General features: G+C 44.7%; 1 protein-coding gene across 1 annotated transcript in view; it reads left to right on the plus strand.

Annotated features, from left to right (window-relative positions):
• The window catches only part of RP2 (RP2 activator of ARL3 GTPase), a 60,216-nt gene that overhangs the window by 3,531 nt on the left and 31,130 nt on the right, over positions 1 to 25,555 (plus strand). Inside the window, exons 2-3 of the mRNA XM_075334316.1 lie at positions 22,237 to 22,902; positions 23,086 to 23,200. Coding sequence (XP_075190431.1) covers positions 22,237 to 22,902; positions 23,086 to 23,200 — 781 coding nt within the window. The remainder of the gene's footprint in view (positions 1 to 22,236; positions 22,903 to 23,085; positions 23,201 to 25,555) is intronic.

Raw genomic sequence — 25,555 nt, forward strand, 5'->3', positions numbered from 1 at the left:
CCTCTCAGACCACATATCTTTGTAGAAATTAATTTATATGCAGTAGCAGATTCCTGAACGTTGGTCTGTGTGATTTCCATTGTGCAAACTGACAGCAGCCCGACCAATAATACATCTGTGTGAATGTGGCTTTAGGCCCCGGATTCATCAGTTTTATGCCAGCTCTGCCATTCACTGCAAAAGTATGTGGTGCTTAATGGAGAGTTGGCATGGCAGAGCGTTGTAAATGACATTGGAAATGTTCTGCACTCACAGACTGGAGTACATGGGTTTGTGGTGGCGCATAGAAACTGAAAGATCTGCAACATTCATTAGCGGCGCACACTTCTTACTCCAAGGGACTCTTCAGGCCTTTGCGGTTAGTTTCTCTACAGCACCTCTGCTGGGCACATTACACATTGTCTAATACAGGACAGGCCCTCCAGCATAAAATACAGAATTTGGAGCCACTCGATGCTCTGGCCAAGAGATTGAGTTGTTTATGAAACACAGTTGTGTTCCCTGCTAGGGCCATAAAAGCATGATCACAGGAGGGCGACTTTGTGATCATTCTCAAGGGATCCTTCTAACCAGTATGGCTGGACAGCCCTTTCCTATGCTCCGCATTACCTTCTAATTGAGTAATGAGGTTTGCTTCTGATACACAGACCCTTAGGCTGCTTTCACACATCCGGTTTTTGCTGAGCGGCACAATACGGCGCTTTGCAGAAAAAACGCAACCACTTTTTTTTGCCGCTGGTTTAGTTTTTTCCACATACACTTGCATTAGCGCCGGATTGTGCCGCATGGCCTTGCGTTGCGTCCGTTTTTTGCCGGATGTGGCATATTTAGCCCATGCGGCGGCTGAATGGAACGTTGCCTGACACTTTTTTTTTGTGTGGAGAAAAAAAAACGCATCGCGCCGAATCCGGCGCGATGCGGCGCGATTTACAGTGCAAGCCTATGGACGCCGGATCCTGCGTCAAAAACCGCATCCGGTCGCCGGATGTCGTTTTTTTGAACTGCGCATGCTCAGTATCAAGCCACATCCATCAAAAAACGGATGGGCCGCATGGAAAAACGTATGCAACAGATCAGGTTTTTTTTCACCGCATCCGTTGCATAGGTGATTGAGCCGGATTGAGCCGCACTGCAAAAAACGGATGTGTGAAAGCAGCCTAAAGTGTTTTTACCCATACTGAGCCATAACTGCTTGAAGAAGCCCCCCCCATGAGCCCACTTGATAAATTACAAGTTTAGGAAGAGCTCAGATTGGTATATAGTACAAGTCATCTGCCATATTCCCTCTGGATATCTTTTATCATAAGGAGCCCTGGGAAGTAATAGCCTCACGTTTATTCCGACACCTGACTGTTGAAGCCACTGATTGGCTGCAGGGTGAAGGTGACTAATGGACCAGATGTCATCATATCTAGTTGTGGCGTAGACCACTAGACTGGTGGGAGGTTGGTGTGGTAAGTAACACATCTCTGTATAATGATCCGTTCCCTCTGGACGGTTATGGAAGTTGTGGAAACCCCCTGTAATAATCGGTGACTAATGACTAAGCTTTGCGTAATTTCTTACTGAAGAAAAGCAGAAGTACAGTAAATGAGACTTAGAGCAAGGTGTGTCCACATGACTAAAATGCCGGAAGTGTGGGGGTTTTGGTAATTACTTGGATTTTTCTTTGATCCCAGCTTTTGTAACTTTGATGATGCTCCCTATCCCCCTCCACACGTTTGTCCCTATCTCTCTCCGCCTGTACATGATTTCTTATATTGCATATACAGTATATCACAAAAGTGAGTACATCCCTCACCCCTCATATTTTTGTAAATATTTTTATATCTTTTCATGGAACAACACTGAAGATATGACACTATGATACAATGTTCAAATTGTCTCTCCAGTAAAGGAGATAAACTCTAGCACAGCGCCACCTATTGAAGTAGTGATCCTAAAAGTCACAAGTGGATTTTTAACAATCCTTTGCAATATGACTCAGGATATATAAGCCAGATCAGAATCCCAATTTGCAGACACATTGTTTCGGGGTGCTTGCCCCTCGTCAGTGCAAAGTATGGGGTGTCTGATCTGGCTCAAAATGATCTCATCTAGCCTCCTGACAGCAGCGCCCGTCATCCCCGCGGCTGCACGCACTGCTGTGTGTCAGTGTCTGCCTGCGCTGCAGCGTGACAAGCTGCCGATACTGCGGGCAGACACTGACACACTGCAGGGCAGGCAGCTGCGGGGCCGGAGCGGGACACAGACTGCACGGGCACCTGGAGGTCACACGGAAGTGCTTCTGTGCGGCGTCCAGGGAGTGTGTCGTCTGTGTTTACTCTGCTCCGTTTCCTGGCATAATGACATCACTCCCTGCAAAACCGCAGGCAGCGATGAGCATTACCGCAGGTAAATCGCGGCTATACCGGGGGTATACCGCACATCATTTGCTATCTGCGGTATACCCCCGGAATTTCGCGATTACATTACAGTGAATGGAGTGAAATTCCAGGGGTATTCCGCAGCTATTTTTTTTTTCCCATAGGTTTTGCTGGGAAATGTCTGCAGAAAGATTTCAAAGATTTCTCAAGAAATTTCCGCAGCAAAACCGCGGGTAAAACGGCCTAGTGCGCACAGGGCCTAAAGGGAATGAAAAGGATAAGTATCAGGCAGATGCTGTTAATCACATTCCCCGTGAATAATAGTTCATAAAGTATGATAACCTCTATAAAAGCAGAACTTTTGGCAGTTTGCTGTTGTAGGGCATTCAGGAATGCTGCACAATTTCAGTGTGGAAAGACAGTAGCAATTATCTTGGAGAAGCCGTTTTTGCTGCCTATCAATCTTAGAAGAATTATAAGGCCCTGTGCGCACTAGGCCGCTTTACCCGCGGATTTACCCGCGGTTTTGCTGCAGAAATTTCTTGAGAAATGTTTGCAATCTTTCTGCAGACATTCCCCAGCAAAACCTATGGGAAAAAAAATAGCTGTGCGCACACTGCGTTTTTTTTTTTTTTTTTTTTCTCAAGAAAATTCTTTGAAGATTTTCTTGAGAGAATTTCTTGATTAAAATGTGCATGTCACTACATTTCCGCAGGTAGCTGCGGAATACCCCCGGTATTTCACTCCATTCACTGTAATATAATCGCGAAATTCTGGGGGTATACCGCAGGTAGCAAATGATGTGCGGTATACCCCCGGTATAGCCGCGATTTACCTGCGGTAATGTTAATCGCTGCCTGTGGTTTTGCAGGAAGTGATGTCATTATGCAAGGAAGAGGAAGCGGACAGGGGAAACAAACATCACACTCCCTGGACGCCGCACAGAAGCACTTCCGTGTGACGTCCGGCGGGTGCCCGTGCAGTCTGTGTCCCGCTGAAGCCCCGCCGCTGCCTGCCCTGTAGTGTGTCAGTGTCTGCCCGCAGTGTCAGCAGCTTGTCACGCTGCGGCGCAGGCAGACACTGACACACAGCAGTGCGTGCAGCCGCGGGGATGACGGGCGCTGCTGTCAGGAGGCTAGATGAGATCATTACCTGCTGTGATGATCTCCTGACGTCACCGCTGTCACTGCCGTCTATGCCCGCGGCCCGAGACTCACTGGCGGTGACGTCACGGGCTCTCGCGATACTGCTGACAACGCGGCGGGCATAGAAGGCAGTGACAGCGCTGATGGCAGGACTACAGGAGATCATCACAGCAGGTAATGATCTCATCTAACCTCCTGACAGCAGCGCTCGCCATCCCCTGCAGTGACCTGGGCTGACCTATTGATGTTAGCTCAAGTCACTGCATTGCTCTCCCAGCCAATGGGGAACATTCTGTTCTTCATTGAATGGGACAGTGACTATGGTATGGATCGCCGTGGGACCCCCCCGCCCCCTTATTGGATTACGCCGGACGTGGAATTGATTCCCTCTTTCACCAATTTATTGAAAAGTGAATATAGCAATAAGAGGCTAAAATTTAACTTTTAATTCTAATATAATAAAAGCCCAAGAGGGGTACATGTAACCATAAAACTCCCCCGTGCTCTGAGATCTCAGATAATAGCTTATCGTAGCACAGGGAGTCAATAATGTATAACAAACATAACAAAAAAACACAAAATACATAAATGATAAATTGAGTAGATTATATCCACCCGTGGGACAGTGGTCCACCTACTGGGGAAGAAAAAATAATCAAAAAAACTCAATATACATAAATCAAGAGCTGAATGTTGGTCCTCAATGGAAAGACCAACACAAATTCTATTGCTCAATATGCGAATAAATGGGAACAATCTCACCCATATTCAGTGGTATAGGGCAACTCAGGATCTCCTCCGTGTGGGTCCTCCTTGTATCATCAAGTTGTCACTGACCCTACATAAGCTTAGGAGATTGACTTAACCTGTTGCCCAAACTTCTGTCCTGACAAGGACAGACCACAGCTGGCCCTCTCTATATACCCCTACACCGATCCTAGCCACGTCCCGACGCGTTTCATCATATAAGACTCATCAGGGGACTCCGGTGTTTAGATAGAGGCCAGAGGTCCTAAGCCCTCGCTCCCAGAATAACATAAGGGAACCAGAGCCACAGTGATAGAGGGTATATAAATGGTGTCAGTCCAATAGGAATTATAGGCCAATTAAGAGACTCACCAGTGGTGATTCAGTTGCGCAGGTGGACTATAATACACAGTGATATCCCATGATAGCGCCCCCTCCTGCGCCGACCTCGTGTTCACGTGGAACGCAAACAGCTTCCACATTGAGATCCCATAGAGCACTTCCGGTCTCGCGACGATAAACCGGAAGTGCGTCACGTTGAGGGAGGGACCCTCGCTCCAGGCTAGCGCGCACGCTCCAAGCCTAGGGCACAGAGCGGCGTTCAATTCACATACCGGAAATGAGGTAACGGGATAAGGCGGCGGTGGGAGTGGCAGGTGCGTCACGCAGACCGCCCACCGCCCAGTCAGTGAGATCACGGCTAATGATGGCACGCCTCACATTCCCAGTGCCTAGAAAGCATACAGGGAAACAGACCCCGGTCGACTACACACCTCGTACGCCGGATCAAGTCCCAGTCCCACGCCTCCAGCAATAAGAGGCACAAAAAACACCATCGTCAGGAGGGGGGCACCATGTAAGTCGCAGTGCTCATAACCCGATAACAAAAACAAAACCCAAAAGATGGGGGGTACCTCATTAGCACATAAGGGAAGGGGATCATGGGGCAAAATCACATCACTGGATGCACCTATCTAGAAATCACCAAACATCTTATTATGAGCCATCTTAATGATCCTATTCAGTGTATTCGGATTTCATTACAAATAAAGTTCTAGTCATGTTACCCAGATGTTACAAATGTGTACAAATCCAGTATGTGTACAAAACTGAGTATGAGTTTCTTCTCCCAAAAGAACCAACAATGGCGACCTTCTATTGCCTACCAAAGGTTCATAAGGGCCTCTGCCCTTTGAAGGGTAGACCAATAGTTTCTGGGATCAACAATCTGACCCAAAACTGTGGAACATACTTGGACAGAGTCCTTAAGCCATTTGTTGCAGCCCTACCCTCATTTGTGAAAGATACACCAGACCTATTGAGGAAACTAGACGGGATATCAGTAAGTGAGGGCACTCTTCTTGGAAGTGTGGACGTTGAAGCTCTCTACTCCTCTATTCCCCATACGAAGGGACTTGAGGCGGTGGATTATTTTCTGAACACGCGGGGCTGTCAGTTTAGGGAACACAACAGATTCGTTCTGAAACTTTTGGAGTTTTGTTTGACTAGAAACATCTTTACCTTCGATGGGCGGATCTACCACCAACTCAGGGGCACGGCCATGGGGAGGCCATGTGCTCCCTCTTACGCCAATTTGTTCCTGGGTTGGTGGGAGGAGACGCGGATTTTTGTGGAAGAGATGGAGGAATCTACATCTAAATTTGAGATATGGGCCCGCTACATAGATGACATACTGATTGTATGGACAGGTTCGAGGATGGAACTGTCTAACTATGTAGCGGGCCTTAATCAAAATGACATCGGGCTCACCTTTACACATGTCATTGGGGAAGATAATCTCCCTTTCCTGGATATTCTTATCCAGAAAAGTGGAAATGGTGAGATCTCCACCTCAACCTACCGTAAACCCACAGCCACCAACTCTCTCCTCATGTGGGAGAGCTGTCATCCCTTCCACATGAAGAAGGGGATCCCCAAAGGACAGTTCCTCCGTTTACGGAGGAACTGTTCGGATAAAAGGGTCTTTGAAAGCCAATCAAGGGAGCTCCGTGATCGTTTTAAAGAGAGGGGTTACCCTGGGGAGATTCTTAAGAGAGCCTATAATGAAGCAAAGAACACCCCTAGAATGGAATTGTTGATGGACCGGGAGAAGCCATTGGAGCAGAATGGTTTCTCTCACTTCATCACAACTTTCAACAACGGAGCTACTGAAATCCGCAAAATACTGGAGAACCATTGGCCTATTCTTTTAATGGACAGAGATGTGGGCCCCTCCTTGCCTGAACGACCATTGATTACCTACAAAAAAGGGAGATCCCTTGGTGACAGGCTTGTTGGTATTGATGTCGTCCCCAGACCTAAGCGGGGTGGCGACTGGGACAGGCGGGTTCTCCAACAGGAAACGAAATGGATATTTAGACTAGGCACCTCGTCCCCGGGAGGCCTAAAAGAACAGCTTCAATTTGCCAGCTTTATCTAGACATTAGGAGAATTACCAGCCAATGATAACCTTGACCTTTTTTTGAAGTAAATGTAACCTGTATAGTCTTGGAGGGATAGTGAATACATGGATGAATCCCTCTATATATGTGGAACCCTGGATTTGTACACATTTGTAACATCTGGGTAACATGACTAGAACTTTATTTGTAATGAAATCCGAATACACTGAATAGGATCATTAAGATGGCTCATAATAAGATGTTTGGTGATTTCTAGATAGGTGCATCCAGTGATGTGATTTTGCCCCATGATCCCCTTCCCTTATGTGCTAATGAGGTACCCCCCATCTTTTGGGTTTTGTTTTTGTTATCGGGTTATGAGCACTGCGACTTACATGGTGCCCCCCTCCTGACGATGGTGTTTTTTGTGCCTCTTATTGCTGGAGGCGTGGGACTGGGACTTGATCCGGCGTACGAGGTGTGTAGTCGACCGGGGTCTGTTTCCCTGTATGCTTTCTAGGCACTGGGAATGTGAGGCGTGCCATCATTAGCCGTGATCTCACTGACTGGGCGGTGGGCGGTCTGCGTGACGCACCTGCCACTCCCACCGCCGCCTTATCCCGTTACCTCATTTCCGGTATGTGAATTGAACGCCGCTCTGTGCCCTAGGCTTGGAGCGTGCGCGCTAGCCTGGAGCGAGGGTCCCTCCCTCAACGTGACGCACTTCCGGTTTATCGTCGCGAGACCGGAAGTGCTCTATGGGATCTCAATGTGGAAGCTGTTTGCGTTCCACGTGAACACGAGGTCGGCGCAGGAGGGGGCGCTATCATGGGATATCACTGTGTATTATAGTCCACCTGCGCAACTGAATCACCACTGGTGAGTCTCTTAATTGGCCTATAATTCCTATTGGACTGACACCATTTATATACCCTCTATCACTGTGGCTCTGGTTCCCTTATGTTATTCTGGGAGCGAGGGCTTAGGACCTCTGGCCTCTATCTAAACACCGGAGTCCCCTGATGAGTCTTATATGATGAAACGCGTCGGGACGTGGCTAGGATCGGTGTAGGGGTATATAGAGAGGGCCAGCTGTGGTCTGTCCTTGTCAGGACAGAAGTTTGGGCAACAGGTTAAGTCAATCTCCTAAGCTTATGTAGGGTCAGTGACAACTTGATGATACAAGGAGGACCCACACGGAGGAGATCCTGAGTTGCCCTATACCACTGAATATGGGTGAGATTGTTCCCATTTATTCGCATATTGAGCAATAGAATTTGTGTTGGTCTTTCCATTGAGGACCAACATTCAGCTCTTGATTTATGTATATTGAGTTTTTTTGATTATTTTTTCTTCCCCAGTAGGTGGACCACTGTCCCACGGGTGGATATAATCTACTCAATTTATCATTTATGTATTTTGTGTTTTTTTGTTATGTTTGTTATACATTATTGACTCCCTGTGCTACGATAAGCTATTATCTGAGATCTCAGAGCACGGGGGAGTTTTATGGTTACATGTACCCCTCTTGGGCTTTTATTATATTAGAATTAAAAGTTAAATTTTAGCCTCTTATTGCTATATTCACTACTAATTGATAAGTGGCCTCCCTCTGTTTGAGGTTTGCTGACATTACAATTTATTGAAAAGAACAATGTGGGGAGTGTTTTTTATTTGAAAAAAAAACAAAACTTGTTGTCTATTTTTTATTTCTTACTGACTGGGTTGGTGATGTCGGGTATCTGATAGACGCGTGACATCACGAACCCCAGGGCTTGATGCCAGGTGACATTACACATCTGGCATCAACCCCATATATTACCTTGTTTGCCAACGCACCAGGGCAACGGGATGAGTTGGGGGCGAAGCGCCAGGATTGGCACGTCTAATGGATGCGCCACTTCTGGGGCGGCTGCGGCCTGCTATTTTTAGACTGGGGAGTGTCCAATAACAGTGGACCTCCCTAGTCTGAGAATATCAGACCACAGCTGTCTGCTTTACCTTGGCTGGTGATCCAATTTGGAGGGGACCCCACGTTTTTTTGTTTTAAATTATTTATTTAATGTAAAATAACAGCGTGGGGTGCCCTCTGTTTTGGATTACCAGCCAAGGTGAAGCTGCCAGCTGTGGTCTGCAGGCTGCAGCCGTCTGCTTTACCCTAGCTGGCTACAAAAGATGGGGGGACCTCACGTGGTGTTTTTTTTTTTTTTTAATTTATTTATTTATTTAATGGCTAAATACAAGACTAGGCACCCTTTAGTGCCACATGAGTCACTAAAGGGTGCCAGCTTAGATTATGCAGGGGGATGGGACATTATATAGGTCTTTCTCATCTATTTATCGATCTATTCATCTATCCATCTTTCCCTCTATCGATTTTATCTATTTTCTATATTATTTATTGCAGTAGTTACAGCATAAAAAAACCGCAGGGACCAACCTGCGGCAAAAACGCATGCGGATTTGGTGCGTTTTTTTTACCGCAGGCGCGGTAATCTTCAACTCCCAGAAGTTTCTCAAGAAATTTTCTTGAGAAAAATCACTTTTCTAGTGCGCACATAGCCTAAGGCCATTTCCAATGATTTATGGCCCAACATTCTACATTGAGAGATTATTTCTCAACATTCAAGAGAGTTGACTGTTCCCAGGAGAGGACATCCCAGCAAATTTACACCCATGTCAAATCTTGCAACGTTAGAGGGAAAAAAACCTCCTAGGAGTTACAACTCGGACTCTAGAGTCCTCATCATGCAAGATGTTCAAATTCATGAACTTACTATTAGGCTATGTGCGCACGGTGCGTTTTTGCGCTGTTTTTTTTTGGGTGTGCTTTTGGTCTTAAAACTGCATGACTTTGCTTCCCCAGCAAAGTCCGAGTTTTCATTTTTGCTGTCCACACACAGATTTTTTTTTTTTTTTTTTAGCTGCGTTTTTGAGCTAAAAAAAAAAATGGCCATGTCAATTCTTTCCTGCATTTTACTGCATTTATTACCCATGCAATGCATTGGAAGAACGCAGTAAAAAATGCACCAAACGCTGCGGGTGCGGTTTTGTGTGGTGTGTTTTTTTTTTGTTTTGTTTTTTTTGCGGCCAAAAACGCAGCATTTTTGAGAAGTGCAAAAACGACAGTGCACACATAGCCTTAGGGCTCTTTTCTACTTGCGTACCACTTCTGATGCGAGAGCATCGGAAGCGATATGCTAACTACCCTCGGCTGCGTGCGTCAGACAGGGGTCACGCGACTGTGATGCGATGGTATCACCGCCTCTGAGAAGATGGAGGGAGAACTTTCTCCCCATCTCCTCCGCTGTCTGTCTCTGCGTATATCGCACTGCAGTCACATAACATGCGAGTGCAGTGCAATGTTTCACACACTCACAAAGGCTTGTATTGGAGTGCGTGAGCCGAGACTTGCTGCAAAACGCAGCATGCTGCGATTGCACCGAGAACACAATTCATGGCGAAGAAAAATAAACAAGAGGATACTGCCTCACTGATTAACACTGGTGCGAGTGCAATCCAATGTTTTATCGGATCACAATCGCACATAGAAATCGCAAGTGGAAAAGAACACTTAGAAGAAGCCTGAAGAAGTGTAGCTTATTTGGAAGCCTTGCCAGGAGAAAGCCTGTTCCTAAAAAACATGGTGACACCGCTAACGTTTTCAAAGTTGCATCTGCAAAAAGCACAAGATTTGTGGAACAAAGCATTTTATATACACTGTACTAAAGTGGAGTTGCTTGATCATAATGCTCTGCGACATGTTTGTTGAAAACCAAACACCGCATATTGGCAGAAACACTTCACACCATGATAAAGCACTGTAGGGGAGTAATAATTTGGGGTTGTTATGCAGCCACAGTTCTTAGGCTTCCTCCAGTCATTTCAGTTGACCATGAATTTCTCTGTATACAAAAGTATTCTTCCATCAAATGTGAGGCTGGCTATCCAAAGAAAAAGCTTAGGTGCAACTGGATAATGTGATAAGACAGTGATGTCAAGTACAATGGCAAATGTACATCCAAATGGCTGGGGGAGAAAATAGAGATGTTGCAATGGCCCAGTCCAGACTTCACCCCAATTGAAATGCTCAGCCAGGACCTTAAAGGGAACCTGTCACCACTTTTTTGGCGTATAAGCTGCGGCCACCACCAGCGAGCTCTTATATACAGCATTCTAACATACTGTATATAAGAGCCCAGGCCGCTGTGAGAACATAAAAATCACTTTATAATACTTAACCAACGGTCGCGCGGTTGTCCATATGGGGCGTCTCCGTTGTCCGATGCCGGAGCGGCCTCTTTCGGCCATCTTCGTCCTCCATCTTCTGAAGCCGCGGTGAATGACGCGTCTGACGTCATACACACTCACTGGCATTCATGGGCACTTTGATCTGCCCTGAGCTCTTATATGAGGCCTGGGCTCTTATATACAGCATGTTAGAATGCTATATATAAGAGCCCGGTGGTGGTGGCCACAGCTTATACACCAAAAAAGTAGTGACAGGCTCCCTTTAATAGAGTTGTGCATAAACGAATGCCCATAAACCTCAATGAACTTAAAGGGGTTGTCCACTACTTTAACTATCCTTAGGATTGGGTCATCAATGTCTGATCGATCAGGATGCAAAATCCAGTACCCCTGCCAATCAGCTGTTCTTGGCAGTGGCCAGAACTTCACATTTATGGAGCTGCAAACCTCAGCACCATCTGTGCTGTATAGTCCCTGTGGCAGGTACTGCACATCCAATCATTATTGATTTGAATAGGGGACGGATGTGCAGTTTCTGCCTCCACTATACAGAAGATGGAGCTGTGCAGCTTCTTACCCTGGCAACACTGAACAGCTGAATGGCTGGGGTGCCAGATTTCACCCCCCCCCCTTTCCACACCAATCAGACATTGATGGTCTTTCTTTATGATAGACTATCAATATTAATGTAGTGGAAAAACTCTTTAGGCTATGTGCACACACTGAAGAAAACTTTTGCACCTCAAAACTGCACTTTGTGGCAGAAAAAAGCACCTCTGGCTGAAAAAACGCATCCAAAAAATGTGTGCGTTTTTACTGCATTTTGGTGTGCTTTTGCTCATGTGTTTTCTTTTAACATTGTCAATGGAAAAGCATACATGCAGATTAGGACCACAAACTGCACCAAAATAGCAGCAAAAACACAGCAAGAAAAGCAGTGTACGCACAAAGCCTTAAGTTGTAAAGGGTTGGCTAAAATTGTGAGATATATCCATCCTGTCAAGTCCTGACACATTGGATAGTTGTGTTGGGGCTCTATTGCATTGATCAATTCAGTAGCTAAATTTCTCTTTATTCATATGTTCATGGCAGTAATGCAGGTTCCATTTTTCACATTTTCACTCTTACATATAGCTATTGGATTTTTCAAGTCAGTATTCACACAGCAGTTTCTGCTATTTCATGTATTCCCCTTACATAGTCACTGGTGTGCATACCTTATCTTTCCATAGTGATGTTTTTTTTAGGTTTTTGCACCCAGTTCAGACTTAGAATGGTGTTCCAAACGTTATTCCTTATTACATTGGATAGTTGGACATGTGCATTTAAGAGTTTAGAAAAAGTCACGTAAGTTCACCTGAAAAGGTTAGAGTGCACTTTAGGATCATCCTGAAATGTCACCAGAAAGACAAATATCGATAACTTTGTGTGTGTGTAATATAAATATATACTTTTTTATTTTATTTTTTTTTGTCCTGATGTATAAAAGCCATAGAGTTGAAATAGTGTGTGCTTAATTTTTTTTTTTTTTTTTTTTGTCAAGCCTTTTATTTGAAAAGTTGTACATGTGATGTTTTTGCTCTGCTGATATGTTTGATAATTCTCAGTAACAAAATCTCCAGGAATGTTCTTCGTCTAGTCAGTGAGCTGGTGAATGATGTCTTTGTGAAGTCAATCTGAGAGGTTCCAGCTATGCGCAGCACAGGATAAAGCTACTGGGACTGTGCAAAGACCACGCTGACTGTATATATGAAGGGTGTCTGCCAAACAAGCTCAATAGGAGCATTCTCACAGCCAAACCCCAAGTTAATACTGTTTGTATGTTGTCTTGTTCCTGAATGATGTTTATTAAGTAAGATGTTTTTAAAGCCTGGAAATTTCCTTCCTGATTTTATATTCTTACTGGCAAATTGTTGTACATGCTTGAGAAGGCATATAAGAAAAACCCCAAAAAACTACAAATCCAAAGTAAGAATCTGCAAGCTATAGTTTTCTTCTTCTCAACTTATTTTTTGCAATGTTTAGTGCAGTATTTGATGAATTAATTTGTGCTCAAACTGGATACAGCTGGGCACAGTAGTATAAATGTCTTAATATATATCATACCTAGAGACGGCAATACAGAGCAGTGCACGGTGTCAGTGCTCGATGGCGTTCAGAGACCAGCGCCTCCCCCGCAGTGACGTCCGCTGAAGTCAGCCAGCAACCGACTGCGCTGACACTGGACAAATCGCACAATGACTGTGCAGAGACCAGCCCAGCCCCTGAAACAAGTACCACTGATGACTCTTCATTTCAGGGAGGGGACAGAGGCCGCAATAGTGTCTGCCGCCTCTGCCCCCTGATGACGCTTCATTTGAGTATTCCACCATGCACTGGGATTCTCAAATTAAGCGTCATCAAACGAGAAGTAGGGAGAAAAAAATCAATAGTACCCAAAATAACAAAAAATTTGGGAAAGATGGCATAACCTAATCATAAACAACTCTATTTAAACCTGTTTTTTTGTTTTTTTTTTCTCCCTATCCCAGTTATATTTATGTAATAATAATTATAAGTAATAATTTATGTTTCTAAAATATCCTTGTGGTTATGATTGATCGATATGTTGTGATTTGGTGATTTCCACTCCAATGACTTAGGCTACTTTCACACTTGCGTTGAACGGTATCCGTTGCATTGCGTTGTGTAACGGATGCAACGGATGTGTTGCATATAGTGACACAACGGATGCAACGGATGCTGCAAAACAACGCAATTCGTTTTGATTTTTTTTTTTTTTTTTTTTCCCGGTTTTACCAGCGGCAGACTATAGTGAACGATCAGCTGATCGTTCCCTGCAGCCGGCCGCTGGGTGATCAGCTGATTGCTCCCAGTAGCCGGCCGCCGGGTGATCAGCTGATCGCTCCCGGCCGCCGGGTGATCAGCTGATCGCTCCCGGCTGCCGGGTGATCAGCTGATCGCTCCCTGCAGCCGGCTGCCGGGTGATCAGCTGATCGCTCCCGGCCGCCGGGTGATCAGCTGATCGCTCCCGGCCGCCGGGTGATCAGCTGATCGCTCCCTGCAGCCGGCCGCCGGGTGATCAGCTGATCGCTCCCTGCAGCCGGCCGCCGGGTGATCAGCTGATCGCTCCCTGCAGCCGGCCGCCGGGTGATCAGCTGATCGCTCCCTGCAGCCGGCCGCCGGGTGATCAGCTGATCGCTCCCTGCAGCCGACCGCCGGGTGATCAGCTGATCGCTCCCTGCAGCCGGCCGCCGGGTGATCAGCTGATCGCTGTCACTTGCCGGCGCCCGGGCATGCCGGCGGGCGGGCGCTCAGCTGAGCGCTGTGACTTGCCGGCGGCCGGGCATGCTGGTGGCCGGTCATTCAGCTGAGCGCTGTCGCTTGCCGACGGCCGGGCGCTCAGCTGAACGTTCGGCCACCGCGAGCCAAAATAAAGTTTGATTTAAAAAAAAAAAAAAAAAAAAAAAAAGAGCATGCGCAGTGAAATCCAGAGGATTCCGCTGCTCAAAATAACGTTACATGCTGCGTTCCTCCCGCTGGGCGGAAGCAACGGAGCGTCGCCCAGCGGAAGCAACGCAGCTCCTTTTGGTACAATCCGTCAACCATACAAGTCTATGGGAAACAGCGGAATCCGTTAACGGATTCCGCTGTTTCCCAAAAGGGCGGATTGTAACGGAAGGAAAATAACGCAAGTGTGAAAGTACCCTAAAGAAGACAGATTAAAAGTTGATGCATTTTATTGTTATAGTAGTTTAGTATGTAGTGGTTAAATTTAAAAATAACATTCTATAACCTAGAATATTGACATGTGAGTTGTTTACTAAAATAAGCAATGTATATTTTCATAACATGTCTGGTTATATTCATATTACTTTGTGTTTAAAATTAATAAAAACATTTAAAAGAAAAAAATCAATAGTTTGCCTAGTCAGGGAAAGGTAAAATCTTTAATGCAGCTGTATTAGAAATTAGTTTAGATTGGAGCAATACATTGCTATTTAGATTAAAATTTCTTTTGTCTTTGCTTTGGACCACTCATGCAAACATTTTTTTTTTTTCTCCTGAAATGCTGCAGCATTTCAGGGTCAAACATACGCATGTGCCTGATGCATGCTGTTTGTGCAACATGTATCAGCTGTCAGGTTCCCTTGAAAGAGGTGTATGATACTTTTTTTTTTTCTTTTTTCCCTTTTAAAGGGAACCTGTAATATATTGCTAATCGCTGCCTAATGTCCCTGTATACACTAGCATAGATAAAGATCTTTAGAAAAAGTATTTCTAAAGATTCTTTGGCAAGTCTGCCCCCTTAGCATGTTAACATGCTAATGAATGCGCAGCGTCAGAGGCATGGTCGCGCTCACCTCTGCTACCACCTGATTTTCTTTTTCCCTGAAGGAGATGGTCCTTGTCTCTGAAACGCGTTGGAATGCTGAAATAAAGACATTTCTACATCAATTCTGCATTAGTGGTTTTTAAGCGCGGCATATACCCGTCTTCCCTTAGAAATATAAATCAAACACATGTTAAGAAGCAGCAATAGCAGCATGGAGGAGATTTTGCAGCATTACTGACTTGTGTAGGAGATAAATCACTTGCCAATGTTGGCACATCTGCATGTCTTTTTAGCTTATTTTCTCAGTTTGCTCATGATCCTCTCCCACCCCTTCTTTTTATAAAAGGTGTAATGTGAGGTTAGGCCCACACACACTGCTCTCTGCAGTACTGAGAAATCGGGAATCGCATCTGAACCCCAACAGAACCATTTTATCTTCAATGAAGCCATTTGATCTTAAATGAAGCAGTTTGGACACTGCCTGGCCTCAGTCCTGGCAGTATTTGCTAGGATGGATAGATCTCACATACAGCTCTGGCAAAAATTAAGAGACCACTGCAAAATTATTTTTTTTTTTCCTGATGTTTCTCTTTATAGGCATATTTTTAAGTAAAATGTAAATTGTTCTTTTATTCTATAAACTACTGACAACGTCTCCGACTTTCCAAGCAATACATTTTGCATTTATTTTCTGAAAATGAGAAATGGTCAAAATAACAAAAAAATGCATTGCTTTCAGACCTCAAATAATGCAAAGACAACAAGTTCATAATCATTTAGAAACAACAATACTAATAATATTTTAACTCCGGCAGAGTTCAGAAATCAATATTGTGTGGAATAACCATGATTTTTTTTAATCAGCTTTCATGCGTCTTGGCATGCTTTCCCCAGTCTTTCACACTGATTATATATACACTACATGTAGTTCAAAAGTTTTGGGTCCCCCAGACAATTTGAAAAAAATCATACTTTTATTTATCAAATGAGCTGCATAATGAATAGAAAATATATAGTCCAGACATTGACTAGGTTAGAAATAAGGAGTTTTACTTGAAATAATAATTTCCTTTCCATTCTAGCCGTTAATTTGCGGATTTAATTTGGAGATATTTCACCCCATGCTTCCAGAAGGTGTGCTTTGGGTCATTGTCCTGTTGTATGATGAAATTTGCTCCAATCAAGCACTGTCCACAGGGTATGGCATGTCATTGCAAAATGGAGTGACAGCCTTCCTTATTATAAATCCCTTTGACCTTGTACAAATCTCCCACTTTACCAGCACCAGAGCAACCCCAGACCATCACATTACCTCCACCATGCTTGACAGATGGCGTCAGGCACTCTTCCAGCATCTTTTCAGTTGTTCTGTGTCTCACAAATGTTCTTCTGTGTGATCCAAACACCTCAAACTTTGATTCGTCTGTCCATAACACTTTTTTTCTAATCTTCCTCTAATGTCTTAGATCTTTTGCCCATATTACTTTTTTTTTTTTTTCCTTTTATTAGCCCGTCTCCGATATGGCTTTTTCTTTGACACTCTGCCCTGAAGGCCAGCATCGCGGAGTCGCCTCGTCACTGTAGACTATTATACTGGCGTTTTGCGGCTACTATTTAATGAAGCTGCCAGTTAAGGACCTGTGTGGCGTTGCTTTCTCAAACTAGAGACTCTAATGTACTTATTGTGCAGTGGGGCCTCCCACTTCTCTTTCTACTCTGGTTAGAGCCTGTTTGTGCTCTCTTCCGAAGGGAGTAGTACACACCATTGTAGGAAATCTTCAGTTTCTTGGCAATTTCTCTCATGGAATATCCTTTTCTAAGAACAAGAATAGACTGTCAAGTTTCACATGAAAGTTCTTTTTCTGGCCATTTTGAGAGTTTAATGGAACCAACAAATGTAATGCTTCAGATTCTCAACTAGCTCATAGGAAGGTCAGTTTTATAGCTTCTCTAATCAGCAAAACTGCTTTCAGCTGTGCTAACATACTTGCACAAGGGTTTTCAAGGGATATCTAAACATCCATTAGCCTGCTAACACAGTTCACAAACATAATGTACTACTAGAACACTGGAGTGGTGGTTGTTTAAAAATGAGCCTCTATACACCTATGTAGATATTGCATTACAAACCAGACGTTTCCAGCTAGAATAGTCATTTACCACATTCACAATGTACAGAGTGTAGTTCTGTTTTTAATTTTAATGTTGGCTTCAATGAAAAAAAAAGTGCTTTCCTTTCAAAAATAAGGAAATATCTAAGTGACCTTAAACTTTTGAACGTGTGTGTGTGTGTGTGTGTGTGTAATATAATAATATATATAATATTTCACCTTGTGAGTGGTATCAATAATGCAAGTGCGCTTCCCCTGGTAATATACTTACCAGACGCAGTCTTCTGCTCTTATCAGTACCGCTCTGATTCTGATCTGCCATCTCATGACCACAGCTTTTGACTGACCAGAACAGTCACAAGCTTTCAATACATGTGTATGACCCACAGCTCATATGCAAATACAGTTCCAAGGCTTGGTTACAGTCTGTGTTTGAAACTGCCCCGGCGACGCCTCAATGACCGAGGCTACCGGGAGGAATAATGTTAATTTCCTCCCAGTAACTGGGCTTTCAGTGCAGCAGCTAGGCAGTTTTAGAAACTGATCAAATTGTAGATTAACACTATATCTGCATGTTAATAGCATTTTTCTTTACATGAGAGATTCTTTTATCTTCTTCTTCCTCCTTCTTTCGTCTGCAATCTTAATTCATTTTCAAACTCCGTGATATACAGATTGCAGTCTTATCCAAGATTCTTTTGTGGGAGTCTATCTCCCATTATAATGGGCTGGATGTCTGTGCCTATCGAGGGTGTTGCTGTGTTCATTAACCCCTTAACGACCTTGGACGTACTGAGTACGTCATGGTGACATGGTGCTAAACGACCCATGACGTACTCAGTACGTCCTGGCGAAATCGCGGTCCCGGAGCCCCAGGGAGTGAAATTTGTTTACTTAAACGGTGGATTCGGGAAGGAGGGGACCTCTGCCTGACCTCAGGAGGGGTGGTGCCTCCTCCCCGAACCTACAGAGGCTGTGATTGGCTGACTAACGCCGCTCAGCCAATTACAGCCACTGTAATGTTCCAGCCATTGAAAATGGCTGGAACATTGAAATCCAGCCCTGATCAGTGCTGCTGTAGCACTGGCCATTGGCTGGAGCTGGGTGATCGATGCTTCACCCGCCCCCAGCTCTGATTGGAGAGACCGGTCTTGTGACCGCTCTCTCCAATGAATGTGGATCTGCGGCCTGTGACCGTCCCTGGAAGCCGAGGAGAGCGGTAAGTTGCTGTCCCCGCCGCCCGCGTCCCCGCCGCCCGCCCCGCCGCTGTCTCCGATCGCCCCGCCGCTGTCTCTCATCCCCCCCGCCATGCTCCCGCTCCACCGCCGCTGTCTCCGATCGCCGCGCCATGCTCCCGCTCCACCGCTGTTCCTGCCGCTGTCTCCGCCGCTGTCTCCGATCGCCCCGGCGCCATGCTCCCACTCCGCCGCTGTCGCCGATCGCCCCGGCGCCATGCTCCCGCTCCGCCGCTGTCGCCGATCGCCCCGGCGCCATGCTCCCGCTCCGCCGCTGTCTCCGATCGCCCCGGCGCCATGCTCCCGCTCCGCCGCTGTCTCCGATCGCCCCGGCGCCATGCTCCCGCTCCGCCGCTGTCTCCGATCGCCCCGGCGCCATGCTCCCGCTCCGCCGCTGTCTCCGATCGCCCCGCCGCTGCTCCCGCTCCACCGCTGTCCCCGCCGCCATGCTCGCCACTGTCCCCGCCGCCGTCGCACTCACCTTTTTCAGCCGCTGCTGCCCCCGAATCGGCCCCCACTGTTCCCGATCGGCGGCCGCCGCCGCCTCCTCCTTCATCGGCTGCCCCTTCTCCATCGCCACACCTCCTATCCCTCCATGTGCTGCAAGCCACCCTCCCCGCCACCCCTCCCCATCCTCTGCCGCTCCTCCATCCGCTGCGCCATTTCCCATCATCCATCCGCTGCGCCATTTCCCATCATCCATCCGCTGCGCCCTTTCCCATCCTCTGCCACTCCTCCACCCGCTGCGCCCTTTCCCATCTTCCATCCGCTGCGCCATTTCCCATCATCCATCCGCTGCGCCCTTTCCCATCCTCTGCCGCTCCTCCACCCGCTGCGCCCTTTCCCATCTTCCATCCGCTGCGCCCTTTCTCATCTGCCGCCCCGCCCTCTCGCATCTCATTATCCAGCGCAGTTGCTCGCTTCCAGACTGCAGTGGATGATGCGATGCGAGACTCGTGCATTGCTCTCACGTTTGGCACTGGTCTTGGCAGGCGCTCATTTTTTTTTTTTTTCTTTTCTACTGATGTCTGTATTTTTTATTTCGCCAAACTAATTTTTTTTGTATGGGGGGGGGGGTCTAGTTTCCAAAATGGGATCACATGTGGGGGAGCTCCATTGTTTAGGCACCTCAGGGGGTCTCCAAATGAAACATGGCGTCTGCTAATAATTCCAATCAATTTTACTGTGAAATGGCGCTCCTTCTCTTCTGAGCCCCGCCGTACGCCCAAACAATTGATTTCCACCACATATGAGGTATCGTCGTACTCAGGAGAAATTGCACAATACATTTTATGGTGCATTTTTTCCTGATACCCTTGTGGAAAAAAAAGCTACCTGTTTGAAAAAACAATTTTGTGGTAAAAAAAAATAAAATATTTTCACGGCTCAACATTACAAACGTTTGTGAAGCCTCCAGGGGTTCAAAGTGCTCCCTAAACAGCTAGATAAATTCCATGAGGGGTCTAGTTTCCAAAATGGGGTCAATTGTGGGGGAGCTCCATTGTTTAGGCACTTCAGGGGGTCTCCAAACGCAACATAGCGTCTGCTAATAATTCCAACCAATTTTGCTGTGAAATGGCGCTCCTTGCCTTCCGAGTCCTGCCGTGCGCCCAAACATTTGATTTCCACCACATATGGGGTATCTGCGTACTCAGGAGAAAATGCACAATACATTTTATGGTGCATTTTTTTCCTGATACCCTTGTGATAAAAAAAAGCTACCTGGTTGAAGCAACAGTTTTGTGGTAAAAAAAAATTTTTTTCTTTTCACTGCTCAACGTTATAAATTTCTGTGAAGCCCCCAGGGGTTCAAAGTGCACATCAAACATCTAGAAAAAATATTTGAGGGCTCTAGTTTCCAAAATGGGGTCACTTATGAGGGAGCTCCATTGTTTAGGCACCTCGGGGAGTCTTCAAACCCGACATGGCGTCCGCTAATGAGTGCAGCTAATTTTGCACTCAAAAATTCAAATGGCGCTCCTTGCCTTCCGAGTCCTGCTGTGTGCCCAAACATTTGATTTCCACCACATATGGGGTATCTGCGTACTCAGGAGAAAATGGACAATATATTTTATGTTGCATTTTTTCCCAATACCCTTGTGAAAAAAAAAGCTACCTAGTTGAAGCAACAGTTTTGTGGTAAAAAAAATTTTTTTTCTTTTCACGGCTCAACGTTATAAACTTCTGTGAAGCCCCCAGGTGAAAATGCACGATACATTTTATGATGCATTTTTCCTGATACCCTTGTGAAAATACTAATTTTTATGGCTAAAGTAACATTTTTGTGTTAAAAAAGTAAAATTTTCATTTTTTCGTCTACATTGCTTTGGTTGCTGTGAAGCTCCTAAAGGGTTAATAAACTTCTTGGATGTGGTTTTGAGCAGAGTGAGGGGTGCAGATTTTAGAATTGGGTCACTTTTGGGTATTTTCTGTCGCCTAGGTTTCTCAAATCACTCCAAATGTGATGTGGTACCTAAAAATTTTTTTTTGTAAATTTTGTTGGAAAAATGAGAAATTGCTGATGAACTTTGAACCCTTCTAACTTCCTAACGGAATTTTGTTTTTTTTTCAAAAATTGCGCTGGTGTAAAGTAGACAAGTGGGAAATGTTATTTAGTAACTTTTTTGTGTGACCTCTCTCAGATTTATGGGCATAAAATTTCAAATTTTGAAAATTGCAAAATTTTCAAAATTTTCCAAAATTTTCACAAATAAACGCAAAACATATCGGCCTAAATTTACCACTGACATGAAGTACAATATGTCACCAAAAAACAATCTCAGAATCGCCAGGATCCGTTGAAGTGTTCCAGAGTTATAACCTGTCAAAGTGACACTGGTCAAAATTGCAAAAAATGGCCGGGTCTTTAAGGTGAAAACAGGCTGGGGGCTGAAGGGGTTAAGGCACCACTTTAGCATATTTTTTTTTCTCTCCGCGCTGGAGTGGCGCTTTAAATCTAAGTCTCCAGCATCCTGTCATACTCTTCTTCCTACGGCTTCACCTTTTTACCGATGCTGCTCTGGTCCCTCAGCGCCCGCTATCTTTTAACAGTAACTTTTGTCTGGTCGGAGGTCAGAAGCTACATCACAAGCTCCCAAAGCATGTCTGAGATCTAGAACGAAGCTCTCATAGACTTGTGCCGAGTTGTGACCTCGAACGCTCTATGAAACACTGGAGCTGCTGCCAGGTAACAAATAGTCAGAGCAGCGGCGAGAGAAGATGAAGCTGTCGGAAGGTGAGTATAAGACGGGGGCAGAGGACTTAGATTTAAAGCTCCACTCCAGCGGTGCAATAAAAAAAAACAAAAACCTGGAGTGGTGCTTTAATTCATGTCAGAACACATCCTAAAGTTTCTTTCTTTTGTAGAGCTTTCTCTCTCTCCCCTTACTCAGTCTGTACAAGTCCCCATCCCATAACATTGTGCTTTGCTTTCTCTAACAATGGCAGAAGGGGTAGAAGCTCCAACTGCTTTGTATATATTTTGCAGAAGGAAAGTGGTAGATATTTTTTACTGCGGACTATTGCATTTAGGAAGGAAATAAGTAATAAATTGTGTAAAGGGATACCTGATTTGGGCATGCCTATTGTTTTTTTAAGTTAAAAAATATTCCTGAATAACTATTTTTCTATTGTCTATTTACAGGTGGACCCGAAAGATTATATGTTTAATGGCCTGAAAGATCAGACCATAGGAAAGTTGCCAGATAAAGTTGCAGGCCAACAATTTGTCATACAGGAATGTGAGAACTGTAACATCTATGTTTTTGACCACTCTGCTACCATCACCATTGATGACTGTACAAACTGCCGCATCTTCTTGGGACCCGTTAAAGGCAGCGTGTTCTTCCGAGACTGCAAGGACTGTAAATGTGTTGTGGCCTGCCAACAGTTTCGCACTAGGGACTGCAGGAAAATGGATATATTTCTGTGCTGTTCTACACAACCCATCATAGAATCCTCCACCGGCATGAAATTTGGATGTTTCCAGTTCTATTATCCAGAACTTGCTTCACAATTTAAGGATGCTGGTCTCAGTATCTTCAACAACACATGGAGCAACATCCATGACTTCACCCCAGTGTCCGGAGAGACAAATTGGAGTCTTCTTCCCAGTGATTGTAGAATCCAAGATTTGGTTCCCTTACCTGACAATGATGACCTAAAAGGTGTACGCGTTTCTATGGATGTTAACAGGAGCATAGTTCCCATCACTTTAGGGCAGAGACAGAAGAAAAGTGATGAGTCCTGTTTGGTGGTTTTCTTTGCTGGAGATTATAAAATAGCAAATGCCAGAAAGATGATCGATGAGGTAATTGGCTAGCAATATAACCCACAAGGCCTTTTGAAATGACTCCTGCTGCTATTCATAATATTATGCTATGGATGTTAGCATCTCTCATTAAGTTCTCTCAGTAATCATTACATTAACTTCAGACAAATCCTAAAGTAACTTCTATAGATGTGTTCCTAACCATTGTATCATAATTTGCAGATGATCAGCAAGGGGTTATCACTCATTCAGACTAAAGAGGTTGCGATGAAACCGGAAGATGCAAACAGAGTTTTTAAAGAACGAGCCACAGAGTTCTTACCCTTATTGGAGCAAGGTACGATATTCATTGTTTTAATATTTAACAGAAATAAAGATGTTCTTAAATCTTCTAAAGTAATAACCCATTACTAGAGTATGCCGTCATTATGTAACCATGGAGGTTTGACCCCCCCCCCCCCATGGAACAAGAAAGCTGCTGCCTTGTTAAAGCAGTATGGTTGCCCCTTTTATTCACAGAATTGGGGCGAGTACCTGAGGTCAAATCCTAGAGGTCATGAACCAGGCCTGGGGGTGGGGGTGGAACTCCTCACGCGTGTCACACGTGACCTCTCAGAGACTAACACCCACAAGATGTTGTCACTGATGTTATTCCTGCACATTCCATTTCCCCTCCCACCCGGTGACCTAAGACTGGACTGTACCTACATGGGTGTACCGTTTACCTTCCAGGGAAATATGGATTTTCAGTTTTCCCCATAGCCACAGCTGGGTGACATGTATGAATGTCATAATCCTAATATTTCTCAGCATATTCCTCATCATAATCATGGAATAGCTATAAGATGAAAAATAATCCTTCAAATCACAGTGCAGGTTAAAGGGAGTGTATATGCCCAAAATGTCTGGCTACATCAAGAATGTCCTGAACGCCTGTGCTTGGTTTTCCCAAACAGTTCAGTACACCTTCCCATATACAACCCCTGGCAAAAATTATGGAATCACTTGGCTCTGAGAATGTTCATTCAGTTGTTTACTTTTGTTTAAAAAAAAAAAAGCAGATCACAGACATGGCACAAAACTAAAATCATTTCAAATGTCAACTTTCTGGCTTTAAGAAACACTAAAAGAAATCATGAAAACATAATGTGCTAGACAGTTACTTTTCAAGACCAAACAGAGGGAAAAATTATGGAATCACCCTGTAACTTTTCATTCCCAAAACGAACACCTTCATCAAATAAGATCTGCTCATTAGTCTGCATCTAAAAAGGAGTGATCACACCTTGGAGAGCTGTTGCACCAAGTGGACTGACATGAATCATGGCTCCAACACGAGAGATGTCAATTGAAATAAAGGAGAGGATTATCAAACTCTAAAAAAGGGTAAATCATCACGCAATGTTGCAAAAGATGTTGGTTGTTCAGTCAGTTGTGTCTAAAATCTGGACCAAATACAAACAACATGGGAAGGTTGTTAAAGGCCAACATACTGGTAGACCAAGGAAGACAAAGCGTTAAGACAGGAAACTTAAAGCATTATGTCTCCAAAACAGGAAATGCACAACAAAACGAGTGAATGGGAGGTAACTGGAGTCAATGTCTGCAACCGAACTGTAAGAAACCGCCTAAGGAAAATGAGATTTACGTACAGAAAAGCTAAACAAAAAAAGATGACTGCCTGAAGAGAACATGTAAATTTTCAGTCATTGATGATATGGGTCTGCATGTCAGGTAAAGGCACTGGGGAGATATGTCATTACATCTTCAATAAATGCCCAACTTTTACATTGAAATTTTGGACACTTTTCTTATCCCATCAATTGAAAGGATGTTTGGGGATGATATAATTTATCAAGATGATAATGCATCCTGCCGTTGAGCAAAAACTGTGAAAACATTCCTTGAAAGAAGACACATAAGGTCAATGACATGGCCGCCAAATAATCCGGATCTCAATCCAATTGAAAATCTTTGGTGGAAGTTCAAGAAAATGGTCCTTGACAAGGATCGAACCTGCAAAGCTCATCTGGCAACATATCCAGATTGATGAAGAGTACTGTTTGTCACTCATTAAGTCCATGCCTCAGAGACTGCAAGCTGTTATAAAAGCCAGAATTGGTGCAACAAAATACTAGTGATGTATTGGAGTGTTCTTTTGTTTGTATTTTTTTTCATGATTCCTTAATTCCCCCCCCCCCCCCCCTGTTTGATCTTGAAGATTAATGGTTACTGGCTAGCACATTGTTTTCATGATTATTTTTTTTTTTTGTGTGTTTATTAAAGCCAGAAAGTTGCTATTTGAAATGACTAGTTTTGTGCCATGTCTGTGATCTGCTTTTTTTTTTTTTTTTTTTTTTTAAACAAAAGTAAACAACTGAATAAACATCCTCAGAGCCAGGTAATTCCATAATTTTTGCCAGGGGTTGTACTCATTATGCATTCATCTCTACCCCATTCTTTCTCGGCTGACAGGAGCCTGGTAGCAGTGGAGTCGATGGGAAAAGTAGGTGGGAGAGAAAGTAGGTGGGAGAGAGCACTATCTGCTCATCCATGCCAAGGATGTACTAAGCGTCTGTGCTGGCAGACTTGCATTTAACCCCTTCACAACCTATGACCAGTATATCATAGGTCGTGTGTCCCTTTAAACCAGGCTCGCTGATGCACTGCTCTGTACAGCAGAAGTGATTGC

The sequence above is a fragment of the Anomaloglossus baeobatrachus genome, chromosome 2 (assembly GCF_048569485.1).
Source record: "Anomaloglossus baeobatrachus isolate aAnoBae1 chromosome 2, aAnoBae1.hap1, whole genome shotgun sequence".
NCBI lineage: Eukaryota > Metazoa > Chordata > Amphibia > Anura > Aromobatidae > Anomaloglossus > Anomaloglossus baeobatrachus.